Source organism: Anser anser, assembly GCF_964211835.1.
Source record: "Anser anser genome assembly, chromosome: 6".
Lineage (NCBI taxonomy): Eukaryota > Metazoa > Chordata > Aves > Anseriformes > Anatidae > Anser > Anser anser.
The window spans coordinates 30,640,874-30,656,106 of NC_139726.1; the positions used below are offsets into that span (position 1 = coordinate 30,640,874).

The 15,233-nt window shown below is 48.5% G+C and overlaps 1 protein-coding gene across 11 annotated transcripts in view; it reads left to right on the forward strand.

The window, feature by feature from the left end:
- Positions 1-15,233, forward strand: part of AGAP1 (ArfGAP with GTPase domain, ankyrin repeat and PH domain 1) — a 375,831-nt gene that overhangs the window by 58,921 nt on the left and 301,677 nt on the right. For 7 of the 11 annotated variants that reach the window (XM_083841481.1, XM_083841486.1, XM_083841478.1 and 4 more), the window contains one exon: positions 1,545-14,278. The exons of the other annotated variants lie outside the window; for them this stretch is intronic. In XM_083841481.1, the coding sequence (XP_083697607.1) occupies positions 13,102-14,278 (1,177 nt within the window). In that variant the 5' untranslated portion in view covers positions 1,545-13,101. The remainder of the gene's footprint in view (positions 1-1,544; positions 14,279-15,233) is intronic. 11 annotated transcript variants of the gene reach the window in all.

Here is a 15,233-nt window from a genome sequence, read left to right on the forward strand (position 1 = left end):
AGTTTTCAGCTGTTATGACTGACCTTAATTTTAAAGCAGCCTGTTAGTCTTCAGCTTCAAACTCTTTGTTGTGTTGTTTGTTTCCTTGTACTTCTCAGGATCTTCAGGATTTTGGTTCACAAAGCTTGTTCCGCATAGAGGTCATAACTAGAGAGCTTTTAAGACAAAACTTAATTTCTGCGAAGTAATCTGAACCACTGGAAAATGCGTTCACTTTGAACTAAAATCACTGGTGGTGGTAAGAGCAGCGGAGTATTTAGGTTTTCTGGAATTCTTTGTTTTTACAAGCAATTTACTGAAACCTGTGTTTGGGATATAAATGCCAGGTAGCTGGAAGGGTGCCCACGTAACAGTGTTCTTGTGCAACCATTTGTATGAGCCAGCCGTCACGTAGGTGTTGGGGACAGTGCTTGGAGGTACTGGAATTGATGAAAAAAGGTGTACTTTCTTCCATGTTAGATATGGAAGTTGCTAATATTAGGCATAGCTTGACTTCAAAGTGTCCTTTAAAAAAAAGAAGCCTGGCTAATGCATGTGTAGTAATCGTGTTTTATGACTAAAGGGCTCTCCTCTGACTTGTTCCAGCATTGGACTTGGGTTCTTGCTGTATTTCCTGTTTTCAGCTGCAGTTTAACTGCAAAATTATTCAATTTTTATTTTATTTCTTCAAAAGCAAAGAGTCTTGCTTTTGAATTCTGGGATCTGTTTTCAGCTGGCGATGCTGTCTGTGAGAAGCTGGAGTGTAAGGCACTGAGATGTGTCCCGTTACATTTCTAGGTTTATGCATGCTGTAGTGCATAGGATGGTTTCTTCGCGTTGTCTTCGTTGCAGCATCTGTTTGTTTACTTGCTGCTCTGCGTTGTGTGGTAGGTGTCAAAGGGCTGAATTTTTTCCCAGTTTGCTGTGAGGGTCATGGAGAAGGTGCTGGCCTGAATCGCTGGCAGGCACGGGAAGGTCAGGTGTCTGTGTAGGGCTGGCCCTTTATTTCGAGCTGCGCCCAACTGTTCTTGACCTTGTTGGCTAGATGCATATGTGAAGCTTCTACAGAGTTTTCAGAGAAAATGTGCTGAAGAGCAAACCGCTAGCAGTCTGGAAAAAGAAATTCTTGGCTAAAATGAGCTTCTATCCTCTGTCAGGTCATGTCCTCGACAGCTAGAACCTGTCTCAGTACAAGCTGTTTCCTTGTTTAAACTAGTGTCCCTGCAACTTTCAAAGATTCATTTAGGACAAGTGCCCCCTTGGAATAACAGATGGCATATTGTGATGGAGGAAGTAAGCCTGGAAATGATATTTTAAAGACAACGAGGCAGAGAGTGGAGATGGCACTGTTTTTTCATGAGTGGCTTTGTGTTATCTGCTTCATGTTCTCCCTGGCCTGCATCCGGAGTTACTGGCAGTGGTGTCAGTACTGTTCCAGCTGTATTTTGGTTTATGTGGCGCAATTACGGATTTAATAAATCAGATCAACTTTTCATAGAAATAATAATGAGTTGAGTATTTCCAAGCTGAAAAAATGGTGTGCAAAGTATTTTTTTTTTCTACAGAGAAATCAGAAAAAGTAACTGCAGCAGCCAAAATGAGCAGTTCCATTACCAATGCTTAGTGTGCCGGTGGAGCAGTGACTGCAGTGACTGTCCTGGATGCTGGCTGACAGAAGATGAGCGCTGGGAAGGAGGCAAAACGTGTCTGTGCAGAAGCCCCAGACCCAGAGCTGCGGCCTGTTTTCCATGAGCTGATGAGGAACGCGTTGCAAACTTGAACTCTTCCTGGAGGCTTGACCTTGCTGGATGACTTTGAAAACTTGCGATTGCATGAAGAGAATTAAGTAATGGATTGACTTTAGTGTCTACGCGTGTTTTGCTTGCAGTAACAAAACTGTTGTGGAACAGAACGTGGCCGAAGCATAGCCTGAGCCGGCCTGGTTGTTGTCAAATGTATTCTGCATGTTAGCTGGCAACAAAAAATCCTGATCTCTGTCCTGAATCAAGTCTGAAAACACATAGTTGATGAAGTTTGTGCTGAAATACTCAAAGGTGATGCTGCAGAACTGTCCATGCCATCTCTAAGTCCTTCCCTGTGGTACTCCTAATAAACAGTTGTAGACAAAGGCGAAGCTTCCCTGAGTGAAGATACCCTCTATTGCACTGCATTAGAAATGAGAGTTTCTTTGGGTAACGCTTGTGTTATCCATACCGCTTAGGACCTTGAAGACCTTTAAATAAAATAACTTTGGGTTGTCATACCCTACCTGGTCACAACTACTAAAGATTCTTTTTGTTAAAGTGGCATTTAATAAATGGTCTTGGCATGTGTGCTTGTCTGAGCCCAGGGTGGCTTTCTGACCTTACAGCAGTTCCGTGTGTGAGATGATCTGTTGGTGAGTATATGCAAGCCAGTGTCTCAGCAGTGTTCCTGCCACCAGTGCAGTGTTCTGGACCTCACGTGAAATTCACACTGGATCCCGAAACGTGACAGCACTAATAATAACACAATGTTTTCTCAGCTTCCCAAGCAGTGCCTGTGTTGACAGAGTTATTTGACTTCCTAGTGCAGGTGTGTTGGATACTCTGCTGCTCCTGAGCCTTTTTAGTAGCTGATGTAAAAGGCTGTGCTTTTACTGTGTTTTAAGGGATTCAGACATCTTGCTTTGTTTAGGGATCATCCTTTTATAAGCTGCTCTTAAAGTACCTGTTAGTTCATTAAGCTTCTTTGATGATAAAATGGATATGTGCTTTTAAACACACTCCATGAAAGAGAAAAAGCCGTGGCTTAACTCAGATGCTACTGTGGATTTAGTTGAGCTTAACATCTCATGAGCAAATGAATGAGGTATCAGTGTGGAGTGGAGTTTAAGGGCTGGGTACGCCTATATTAATGCGAAGTCACTGTGACAGCTCGTCGAAAACACTGTAAGCAGAAGGTTTTGGGGAGCAATGGAGAAGAAGAGGGCAGAAAAGGCTCGATGGTTTATTTTTATATAGAACTTTCTTCTTGATGCTAGGTGGAGGGATAAGAAGGTGGCTAGTTGAGCCTACTGTTCTGTTAAGTAAACTGTACCCTTTGGGTTGATATCTTCTCATGATGCGGAAGATTGATTATTTTTTCCCCATGGAGACGTATAGTCCTTTAAGGAGGTGGCACCTTCGGTAGGTACAGTAGAGTAACTAACCGCACAGGAGATGCTGAATACATTAAAAACTTCAGATACTGTGAAACAAAACATTGCAGTACTAACGCCCAGAAGATGATCCTGCAACGTGGTCAACACAGCTGGATGAACAATGGAAAGCTCAGCATATCTGTTGTTTCAGCATGGTAATGGAGGAATATGTAATCTACAAGAAGTTCAGTTACACAATATACTTGTTTGCATTGCAAGATCTGGACTGTAGGACTTCATGGAGGATGGCAGATACTCTTTCTGTGGAATTAATAACAATCCCAAAGATGTACTTAGAAAAGGAGCTATATAGGCAGTTAGATTCCACCTCTTCCTCTTGCAGGAGAACAGACTTGTCGGAGGTGTTCACCTCCGAGTGGCACGTCATTATGGAAATCAAAACCATAAGCAAGCCAGTCTGATGCGTTGGGGTCTGAAAGCAGGATGTGTGAAACTTGTTATTTTGGTCACAAAATGGGAGAAATCGTGAGCGACCTCTGGAGCTCTGTGCTCACCCCCTGAGAAGCAGGGCCACCTTCATACATGGAGGCTTCACAGCTTCTCGCAGCGGTCTGTGGCCATCATAATGGGGAAGTGTCTCATTTCTTTTCTCCCCTTGTATTTTCACCCCTTGTATCTAGTTGGTATTTCAGTTGTCACCAGCTGCACCACTTCCTGTGCCTTGTGATTTCAGCGAGCACCTCCAAGACAAGTTCTCATCTTCTCTGTACCTTGAAATTAGATAGCTAAAGGTGCTTATAAGATGTACCTTTATATTCTTCTGTACCTTCTTTATTCTTCTTCTTAGGACTGATGAGTGTTCATTACATTGAATTACAAAACTTGTAGATTAAAAGGAGTAGAGCTGTTTAAGAACTTTCCCAAATTACAGTTGTAGTAGGTAGTCTCTAGCAGCTGTAGGAATTCTGGTATCATAGGGTTCTTCATTACTGTGAACTGAATAAGAAACCTCCAAAGTATTCATAATGAGATAGGATTAAGCTATCCTTTAAAATGGTTCATACTTTGTGTGTTGTCAACAAATTTATCACTACAGAATACAAGATGAAAGCAGTCACGAAATGAATAAGCTTTCCTGTTTGAAAGGAATTAATTTCTATCTACAGTTTTTTCCTTGGTTGGTTTGGAGCAAATGCAATATCAGAAAGCAGGGGGGCTAGGGCAAGTGTTAACAGTGAGGAGTAGCTCACATCTGCCTATTGAAATTACTGTAATTCACTTCTTTTGCATGTGATTTAAAAGAAAAAAAAAATTTAATCATGTGCCTGACTCTTGAAAGATGATGTTGTTTAACATGGCTGAGAATTGTTTTGGAAGAGCCATTTGATTTCTGGCCTGTTTGCAGCATGTGAAAGTTTTGACAGAAATCTCGATTGATTCTTCCATGTTCAATAATGTGTTCATTACAATGGTATTTCCTGAGCAGCTGGCCTTGCTTAGCTTGGGAGCTAAACCAGCAGAAGCGAGGAAGTGAATTTTCCAACCCCCCATCCCCTTTTTTTTGTATGTACAAAAATTATGTTAATTTTCTTATCCTGTTGATGAAATGGCATGGAAACTATTTGCCTAATGGTGGAGGGCAAGAGCAGAGGCAGGGAGGACAAGGGGACCGTGACCTGCTGCCGTGGTCCTCGTGTAGGGTGAGAGGCCTTGGGAACGAGCTCATCCCTTCAGAACTACACTCACAGCTAGGGCTGCGTTTCCAGCTGGCATTGGGGTTAAGGGCTTCTGTTTCAGGGAGATCTTCTGAAGTGATAAAAGATGAGTCCTTTGTGTTAAAACAATTTGGTAGGTATTTGGATAACGGGCAATGTCCATCTTAATGGCTCTTAGCAGCAATGTGGCCTAACAGTATGTGGAATGACGTTCATCTCTAAGGGGGAATCGGTGCACCATCTTACTTCATTGAGAGAAATATTTATCTTTTACTGCAAAACAATATCTTTCTTATATGCTGTTCTTAAGGTTTAAATCATGTGTCTCAGTAGTGTCCATTACACAGAGACAGACTGAACATACAGAAATCTGTTGAAAGTAGTGGAGCGCTGCTCTTCAGCATCATTTTCCAGCTGATGTAAACTTGTGCATCAACACAAAATTTCAGTGGTGATTTTTCTTCCTCCTTTTTTTCCCTAGTAGTGTCTCTGTGTGTCTGGTCTGACCCCTGCCACCTCTCAGCTGTTAACAACCCTGCAAATCAGGAAGGAAATGGTTGAGCCCATTTAGCTCCCTGGAGTGCTTTCTAACACTGTTACACCCTTGGAGTAACGAGGATTTGCCAACTGTCTGTGCTTAGGTACCACAGTACAGCATCTCAGCAGTAGGCACGCTCCAAAGGTTATGGAAAATTCTGCATCTCAGTGGAGAACTGTGTGTCCCCTCTGCTGGAGGAGGTGGTTGGAGTACAGCTAAGCAGATCCACGCAAGCTGGAGCTCACCAGCGGGCTCTGAAGCACCGCTGTCTGTTGTCCTGCTTTAAACTTCCCGTGTCCTGCCGTAGTTTTGACTAGTCAGCTCCGGCCTGCGATTAGTTGGCTTGTCAACAAGCGGCTATTATCGAATTGCTGGCTGGGTTTGGGGGGAATTGTCCTTCAAAATAACGCATGAAGGGCAGAACCAGGCTGGAGTTGCAAACGTGGCAGAGCTGTGAAGACAGCGTTAGGTGTTTGGGTATAGCTGCTGGGTAAATAAAGGCTTGAGCAAGTTGCGTAGGAATTAAATCTGTTTGGGTTGGCTGATTTTGCATGCTCAGTTTTCCCACTCTGCTTTAGGTACCTCAGTGCCCCTTGGGTCAGTCAGTAGCTTTCAGCACCTACCCAAACTGTGATCTTTGTAGTTACAAAACCTTGGCTTGTTAGCTTTTGGATGGCTTGAAAACACTGCTACTCGAGTTGGTTACACATTACCTTCTTTACCATGGTACTACATTTTTGAAAACAGAAGCTTTAAACAGTTTCAGCAAATGTTAAAAGCTTTTACAGATGTCACGATTTGTTCAGTTGCAGAATGGCATTAAGCAGGCTTTTGATGCAAGCCTTCCGTAATACACAGGTGGCTTATTGAAATACAGTGACTGGGGGGTTAGGGGCCTAAGCCCTTTCCATCCATCCGCTTTTGTATTGAATCAGAAGGCATGCTGGTGTAATTCCATACCAAGTCATAGGCTTAGCACGCAGATGTATATCATACAAAATAAACTATACAGTATATAGAACTATATATATATTGTTCTAGAGTAGACTGTAGTTTGAATCAGAAACAGCACTCTTTCTGAGTAGAAGGATGCACCACAAGCCTCTCACCTGAGAGCTGTTTGCTTTGGGAATATGGAATAGTAGTATTTGGAATAAGAGCTGTAGAACAAATGCTCTGTTGGAGAGTTTGTTACCCAGTTATATATTGGACCAGACTGCACTCCCCGTTATTTTCATGTTCTTTGCTTGCTACACTTTCTTGCATACAATTCAGAAGTCTGGGGTCAAATATATGCTGTGTGTTGTGGCATTTAGTTTTGCTGAGATGTGTTGTGTACCTGGTTAAAACAGCAAGATTCTGCTCGCTAATCAGGAGCAGGGTTTCCACTGGCTCTTGCACCACTCAGTTAGTACTTGGCTGTGTCTGTAGCAGGTGTTGTAACATCCCTCTTTCTACACTGATGTTTTTATGTTCATGCTTTTGGAGTTAGCACATTTTTATAAAAATTTAAGCCTCTGAATTTATGGCACTTCAGAAGTGTATCTAGGCTTCGTGCAGATAGTAATTTGACTTTAAGAACTCAATTGGTTTGTGCCGTTAAGGAAAAATTCACATGCTTCCAATACTTGTTATATGAAACTTCAGGCAAAAGTAGTTTAAGTTCTGATGTTTTTTTTGTCACTGCAATGCAGTCTATCGAAGTGTAAATGATTTGAGGAGAAAAGTGGCCTGCCTAAAAATGAGTATCACTTGATATAGTTAGCAGCTATCTGAAAATTTTCCCATTTCATGAGCTATTCAAATACCCAATGTAATAAGCAAAAGTTGCAAACCTGAGTTTGAGGGATTGGAACTGCGTGTTGATGCTGCCTGTCAGAATACTTTATGGTGCATGACCGGGGTATTAAGGGAAATGAATGAGTTGGAAAGCACTTACTTTTTTTTGGGGGGGGGATATTATTCATTTTTGAGAGTTAAAGTTTTTCTGAAACTTATTTTTTGTATTGAGACAAGCATGGCTTTTACATTCACGAACGGTGCATTTAAATGGGATTTTGAGGTGATACTGTACATGAACTTTGCTAACAGCCTGATGAAGTACTGCCAGGTGGGTAGGAAGGTGAGCTGCCTTGCTTGTTAGAGGAAGCTCTGTGATCTTCGCCTGCTAGTAGCTGGAAGGCACCCAGGTGAACGGGGCAGTCCTTGCAAGTTGCACCCGCTGGTCCTTCTGTGAGCACCTGCCTCACCAAGTGTCACTGGTGGTCGTCTGTCTTGAGAGGTGAAATGGATAGTGAGCAGTTAGCATATCCTATATATATAGGTTACATTGGCAGCATACCTGGAAGCAAATTAAAGTTCTAGAATTCATATTTCTAAGGTTAGATAGATGATATGTCAGCAGCTTAGATTAACCCTTTTTTCTCTTCAAAGTGAAGCCAGGTTGTGGAATCACCTGAGGGTTGACTGCAGGGTTGCAAAGAGCAGTGACCCTTGTTGCTTCCCCAGGAGAGCAGACTGAGCTGCAGGTAACTCAGCGTTGGCTCTGCAGGGGCAGCGAGAACTTCGAGCAGCTCTGATGAGTGCAGTAGGATGATCACGAAGATACATAGCGTTACTGCCTGTTACCTCAGTTTTAACACTGTTTGAATACGAAGTGCTTCGGTAATTTGTTTTTGTGCAGGTAGTTTGGTTCATCTACAGCCTCTTTAATGGAGATCGCTGACATGTATTTGCACTTTACTTCCCATGCACCAGAATGCTGCCTTGGTACTAGCTGAGTACAAAATGGGGATAGGCTTTAATATTGGCTATTCCATACTGAGGGCCTTGAGGGATGATAGAATTATAAAGCAACTTAATTGTCACGTTCACTTGGCAGATCTGGCTCTGAAGATTAACGGTATAACTGTAAGGATGGGTACCGGGTGCTATAGTGTGCTACAGGGGAAATGCATGTTTGCAGCATCTTAGCTTAAAGTATTAATGAATGTAAAAGTGTAATTTGTGTTTTCTTTTATTTGTCAGCTCTGCCGTTTCATTAAGCTCTGTAGCAGCAGAAGGCTGTAACTCTTCTGTCAGAAAGCGTGACATGATCCGCGCTTGGAATGGGCTGCTGCTCACTTCCCCTGTCCCGGAAATGCAACCATTTTATTTCTCTCCTGGTAACAAAGGCAAATAGTTGACTTGCATTTCAGCTGCACATCCCATCACCCTTTTTCCCTTTCCTGCTCAGCATCCAGTATTCTCAGGACAGGAATGTAATTTCATTGTGCTGACGGTAAGATTGTTATTGATAGCAAGTGCTGACGTCTCGCTGGTAGCTTCTCTTCTCTGTGGTGGTGTGAGTTGTCACTGTTCTTTGTCTTAGCAAAGAATTGCCTCCAGTGGATTCGGGCTTATTTTAATGGACAAGTGCGTAGTGACAGAAGAACACAGATCAGTGGCTTAATGCAATAACCCCGTGGCTTGAGAGAGACTTTGGGTTTGGTCTCTGTATTGCCGGTACCCTCCAGCAGAATGTTGTTCTCATCCAGATGCCTTCCCTCGTTTCCTCATTGAACACTGATCTGTAATGACAAACAGCGGATAGAACACTGTTTCTAGAAGAGGAAAGTGAAATCACATCTGAATTACTGTAAGAATTGTTCAGCTGACCTAATTTCGTCTTCCACAACAAATCTGTTAAAGGAGCACCTACTTGGAATAATATCATGTGTCTAGAGTTTAACCTGCCTTCTACAAAAACATGAAAATAGATCTGCTCATCTTAGAGCAGCCAAGATTTGAATGACTGGAAGTCATCAAAAACAAAGTGAAGCATGGGCATATAATCAAAACGGCATCACAAGAGTTGTGCACTCCAAAAGCTTTCAGTCCAACACGCTAACCTGTCACCTTGTTTTCAGGACTGAAATTCTAATGAGCAGATGCTACTGATGTATGAGCCACATACCTTCTCCTTGTTGGGGCTTTTACGTTTGAGTGGTGGTTGTGTTGAATCTCCTGGCAGACTGAAGTTCCTGTAAGGAATAAGGAATCAAGGAATTACTCAAGAGTCTTTTTGCCCAGAGTTGCTGGGAAAAGAGTAAATGCGAAGCCTATTCTACATCACTTCTAATGATTTAAGAATTCTTTGCTTTATCAAGTCAGAAGCATTTGCTGCTAGCAGGAAATTTGCCTTAATAATGCCTCTGCTCCCAGCACAGCTGTCTTTGCTGTGGTTCGTGTTCAGCACTGTGTGCTGGTGGTTTGGTCAGCAGTGGCATGAAGTTGAACTCAGGAACATCGTGAGCAGCAGCGTGGTTTCCTCCTGCTTTTTGTGAAATGAGCGAGCTTCCTACGTGAAAAAAGATCATATCCCATGTATCCAGAAAGCTTTACGTTGCCTTGTGGTATGTGTTGGGGTTTGATTTTGTTACAGATGAAGACTTAAAGGCCACGTTGGTACACTTGACCTTGGCAGTAGTATGCAAAATGGCAAATAACGGCCTTTAATGGGCAAGTTGAATGAGGCTTATACAGCATTGCTGTCAGTGTAAATGTCTTGGAGAGACAGCACGGTATTTTGGAAGCACGTCTTGTAGGTGGCAGAAGGCAGTGTAGGTGTTAGTGATGTTGGGAGTTTGGAGGAATAAATGAGGTGTATATGCGTGTGCCATCAGATCCTGCTGGTGGACCCCCTCCCTTTCGGAAGCCCCCAGTTCACAGTGTGTGCGCCTTGTGCTCTCCGCTTCCAGCTGCTGCCGGGGGAAGAGGTGCCTGGAGCTGGCTGCCGGGAGCCCTTCAGGACACAAGGAGTAGGCTTGAAGCCAAATGACTTGTTTGGGTTGGCTGCAGGCACTTCTGGCTGCTCTGGTCACCAGGCCCAAGGGATGTCTCCTGTTACGGGATGGGATCTGAGCTTGGTATGTGACGGGGCAGCAGTAGGGCAGGAGGGGATGCGCTGCTGCTGCTAAAACCCCTGTGGGCTGCTGGGCTGGGCACCAGCCTCCGGGGCAATGCGAGGGCCTGCATGGAGCACGGAGCCTCCTCCTGTGAGCTGCACCGTGTCTGTGGGACACCCGGCAGGGTGCTTGGGTGGCAGATCTCCTGAACTGCTCGTCGGGGGGTGACGGAGCTGCAGGCACCCGCATGGCGGTCTCTGGAGCGCCAGCGAAGGTGGCCGCGTTAGCAGCCGTCTGATCGCAGTTGTGGGGCGGTGAATAATTTATGAGGAGTCGTGGCTTGAATAGCGGTGCAATCTCTTTGAGTATGATTTACTAGGCATAGAGGGGTTGTTACAGCATCGGGAGCTGATGATTAAGATCTATTCCCACCATCCAGGCGATAATAGCATCCCGACCAAAGCACAGCCTCTAGAGGACAGACGATAGATGCTAATGCTGGGGGGAAAGCGAGCTTCCCAGCGTGCCGCTAGACCCAGCGAGCAGCGTGGCCGGCAGCCCGCACATCTCATCCCCGGCATCAGGAGGCACCGGGCTGAGGGCGGCGAGGAGAGGGGAGCCCGAGGAACGCGCGGGCTGCTGGGCCCTTGTAAGCGGCTCCCGAAGGGCTCCGCCATGCAGGGCCGATGCCGATGACAAATGGTTTGCTCCACTCCACTGCTGCTCCGCTAGGGAGCTGCTTCCAGCCGCTGGCGTGCTGCAAGACGTGGCGTGGAGCTGTCCCTGAGCCACACGGGTCGTGGCGCTTGGCTTACGTGCTGCGCCGGGTAGCTAAAGGGCAGCGGTTTTACCATTGGGTTTCCTAAAGAGTGTGCTTTTTTTCTAATATGGCTTCTGTGTGTTTCTGATTAGACCCAGTCTTTGTTGCAGATTCGGCTCCCCCACCTCCAGGTTAGAAATACATGTCGGGAATGGCCTTCTGGATGTCAGAGAAATGGGAAAATGTGCTATAATCCTGTGTGAGCAAGCACTGGGAGGCTGTTTTCAGACCAGGCAAGTGTGAGCTCAGGCTGATTTTAAGGCTGTTTCTCTTAAGTGCAGCTGGTTTTACCTGCAAAAGGTACGTCTGCAAGTCTATTCAGCAATGTGAACTAAGCAAAGATGAATAATAAATGTTAATTATTTTGGGTTAGAGACAATAGCACCTGTCATATCTGGAGAATTGGCTTAAACCAGAAATTTACTGTGTTCCTATTAGGAGCTGTTCCCCAGGGTGTGTTCCAGGACCCCGGTGCAGTCAATAAACCAGTGTTGTGTGGTAGTTGTAGCCAACAGCATCCACACGTGTTGGGTGGAGCTGGAGGAGAATGTCCTGGTGCCACCTGGACATGGTGCTGGTGCCCTTTCCCGTCCCCTCGTGCCTCCTGCAGTCTGGAACTGCCAAACTTGCCTGGGCTGTGCCCAAGAAGGTGGTTTTTTCTTCTCCACTTTCTTCTGGCTGATTTTGAAGCCATCCTGGCTTGCCTTGGCAGCCTAGGGGTTCACTTCTGTTTGAGGTACACTGCTGCTTTCCTTTGTTTTTACATTTACTGCTTTTAAACATTGCTAGCAGTGGTAAACAAGGAGTGACTGTAATGTCGGAGGCACTGTACAGAGCAGCTAAATGTAGCTTATGAATCTTGACTCTTCTAATACCTGTGTGTGTGCTTTTAAACCTTTTTCCTCAGTGTTGAATTTCTGGTGTCTGCCATCATAGCTTACTGATGCTTTTTTCAATATTGTCTCCGTGAGTTGTTGGGCTGCCTGGTCTAGTGGGAGGTGCCTGACCAGGAGGGCTGCAACTGGACTATCTCTTAGGGTCCTTTCCAACTCAGACCTTTCCAGGATTCAGCAATGACTTTGTTGTGACTGCTCTGGACCACTTGAGGATCGGTGAGCTGGGTGTGGAGGGAGCAAGTGTCACCCTGTCGTCCCGCTCTGTACAATGTGTGTCACCCTGCTGTCCATCTGCTTCTGTTCAAACCTGTGGTTGTGAAGGATGTGGTAGGTCAGAACTTTCTGCTTTGCTAACCATATAGTAACCATGTAGTAACCATATAGTAACCATGGCTAACCATATAGTATAGAAACCCCCAGTAACATGGCTTTCTGCAAAGCATATTAGCTTCAGAGATTTATTCAGGTTTAAAAAATATCAATAATTCCAGGTGACTTTGGCTCTCCATCTCCCTGAAGGCGGTGTTGCCCTCCCATCCCTCTGCAGCCAGCATCTCGGGGCGCGCGTACTCGGCTGGGCTCTGAGCCCCTCTGGGAGCCATGTGGGCAACGTCTGCCCTCCCTCCCTCCCTCCGTCCCGCTCCGCTCCGCGCCGAGTCCAGCCCGCCTCTTGCCGGAGCCCGGCCGCCGGGGCTGAGCGGCCGCCGGAGCGGCGGTTCCCGGGCCGGGGCCGGGGCCGGGGCTGGGGCTGGGGCCGGGGCCGACCGAAGGGCGCAGAGCCCGGCACCGCCCGGCGGGGAGGCGGCCGCGCAGCGCAGCCCTGCCCCGTCCCGTCCCTGCCCTGCCCCAGCCGAGCGGCCCCGGGGCGCTCCGCGGCCTCCCCGGGCCTCCCGGAGGCCGGCCCGGCACCCGCCGGCGGTGCGCGGCCTCGGGAGGGGGCCGGGCGGGCTGGGCACGGCGGGCTTCGGGGGCCGGTTCCTTATTGATCGCTAGCGTTGTCTGTTCTCCCCAGCGGTCGGCGCTTCTGCCTTGGGATTCGCGGTGCCGCCGGCGCACGTCTGCGGTGGCGCGGATGCCCGGGCTGGCGGCTGCTGCCTGAAGGCAGGCGCGGGCAGGGCGGCAGACATGTACCTTCTGGACAGCAGCGAGCCGCCGGCCGCCGCCTCCCCCGAGAGGATGCAGCGCGGGACCCCCCAGAGGAAAACCGTCTACCGCATCTCCGTGACCATGGTGAAGAAGGAGCTGCTGGGGCCGGAGAGCGGCGGGCAGCCCGGCCCCGAGCCGCCCCAGCACGGGCGGTGGGGCTGCGGCCAAGCGCCCGGCTCCTCCAGCCTCACCAGGGCCGGGCTGCTGCTGGTGGAGGAGGAGGAGGGCGAGGAGGAGGGCGAGGAGCAGGACCGAGTGCCCAGCCCCTGCGGCTTCCGCAACTTCAGGACCCTCAGCACCGGGCAGCTGGAGCTGGGCCGTCTCAAGGTGCCACGGAGGGCAGGGCAGCCGTTCCCTGCCGAGCTGACCTTCAGGTGTCCACGGCAGCAAGCCTCCACAGGACCGAGGAGCAGCCCTTCCCTGGAGGATGCCACCCTCACCCCGGAGCCGGTGGCCACCTGTAGCCGCAAGGAAGCTGGAGCTGCAACGGAGCCGGTGGCTGCTTCTCCTGTGGAGGATGCTGGGCTCCAGGCCCACCGCTCACCCGCAGGCCGCTGGGGTGAGGCCGTGCAGCTGGGGGAGCCGGGCCACAGCCCCGGGCGGCAGCCGGGCCTGCTGCGGCGCAGCTTCAGCTTCAGGCACTGGAGCGGCGCGGAGCTGCTGCGGGCACGGGCGCTGAGCCGGGTGCGGCGGCACAGCAGCTCGGGGTGCCTCCCCGCACCACTGGAGCCGCAGCCCAACCAGGCGGCCGGAGCACCGGGCTCGCCACCCGCCGAGCCGCCCGCCGCCGAGAAGCGCAATACCCTGGACGTGGGTGAGGTGCTGAGCAAGGCCGACCCACTATCCGAGTTGGAGCGCTGGGAGCGGAGCAAGAGCAAGAACCGCACGCTGGATAACAGCGACCTGCAGCGGCTCTCGGAGCGCCTGGGGCGGGACGGCCCCACCAGCAGCCCTGCAGCCCACGAGCACCGGCTGCTGCGCTTCTTCAGCGGCATCTTTGCCCGCAAAGACGGCACCTCCACCCTCTTTGGTAGTCCCCACGGCCGGTCCCCACGCAGCAGCTTCTCCAGGTCCAGGGCTTATTTTAGCAGCCTCAGGAGAGCCACCGCCGACATAGAGTCCAGCTCCGAGAGCATCGATGGGTCCCCCCACAAAGGTGCCTGTTCTTGCCTGATCCGGGAGGCTGGGCGGTGGGGGATGCGAGTGGGAGCGTTTGCTGCAGAGCTTTGGAGTGGTGGTGGGGGGAGTAGAAGGGCCTTTTTGTGTGAGGAGAGGGAAATGCCGTGCTGCGAGTGCAGGTGCGTGAGCTGACAGTCGCTGTTCTACGCAGTGCTCTGTGATTTGAAGTGCTCGGTAGTGTTTTCTGCTCAGGTGCATAGCACAGCAGTTCTGAGGAGGGCCAGTTAGGTGTGCTTTGTGAACGAAAATGTGCTCTGGGTTGATGCACTGTGCCTTCTAGGATAGTTGGGTGAGACCAGCATGGCTTGTTTAATTGTGCAGTGGAAGCTGAATTCCTGTGCTGCTGTATGTAGGTCACTGGGTGACCCAGTGCTGTGCGGCGCCGGGCTTTTCCCCTTCTGCAATCCCAAAGATGGGTTACGGGGGTCAGAAATGTCTGCTCGCCTTGGAGGAGTAGGCAAATATTATGTAAATTATTAAGTCCTACACTACTTTTGTCTCAAAAATACTTCAGCGGAATGATATTTTTTGAGAACACAATGCAGCACAATCTTACATGGTGCATGTAATCCAAACCTTCAGCTAGCCGAGTGCTACTAATGCTAGGTGGAAGCAGGTTGGCAATTCCAGGATTCGTGAATCCTCAGGATGCAGGAGGAACTCAAAAATGAACCTTACCGCGGGATGGAAGTCAAGCTGAATAGCTGTGCTCGGTGAGGATCTGAGAGGCTCGTGGCAGCGTTGGCTGGGACGTGTCAAACCAGAAATGCTGGTTACGGGGCTTTGACATAGGACGGCGCGTGTGCTTTCTCCCTAGCTGTGCTTCTCTGTAAGGTATCGGGGATCAAACGTTTGCCTAGTAATTATGCTAACCTGTTGAGCACTAAGTGCTAATCTGTAAGTTGCTGCCGTTGTAAAAACAAAGTCCTCAA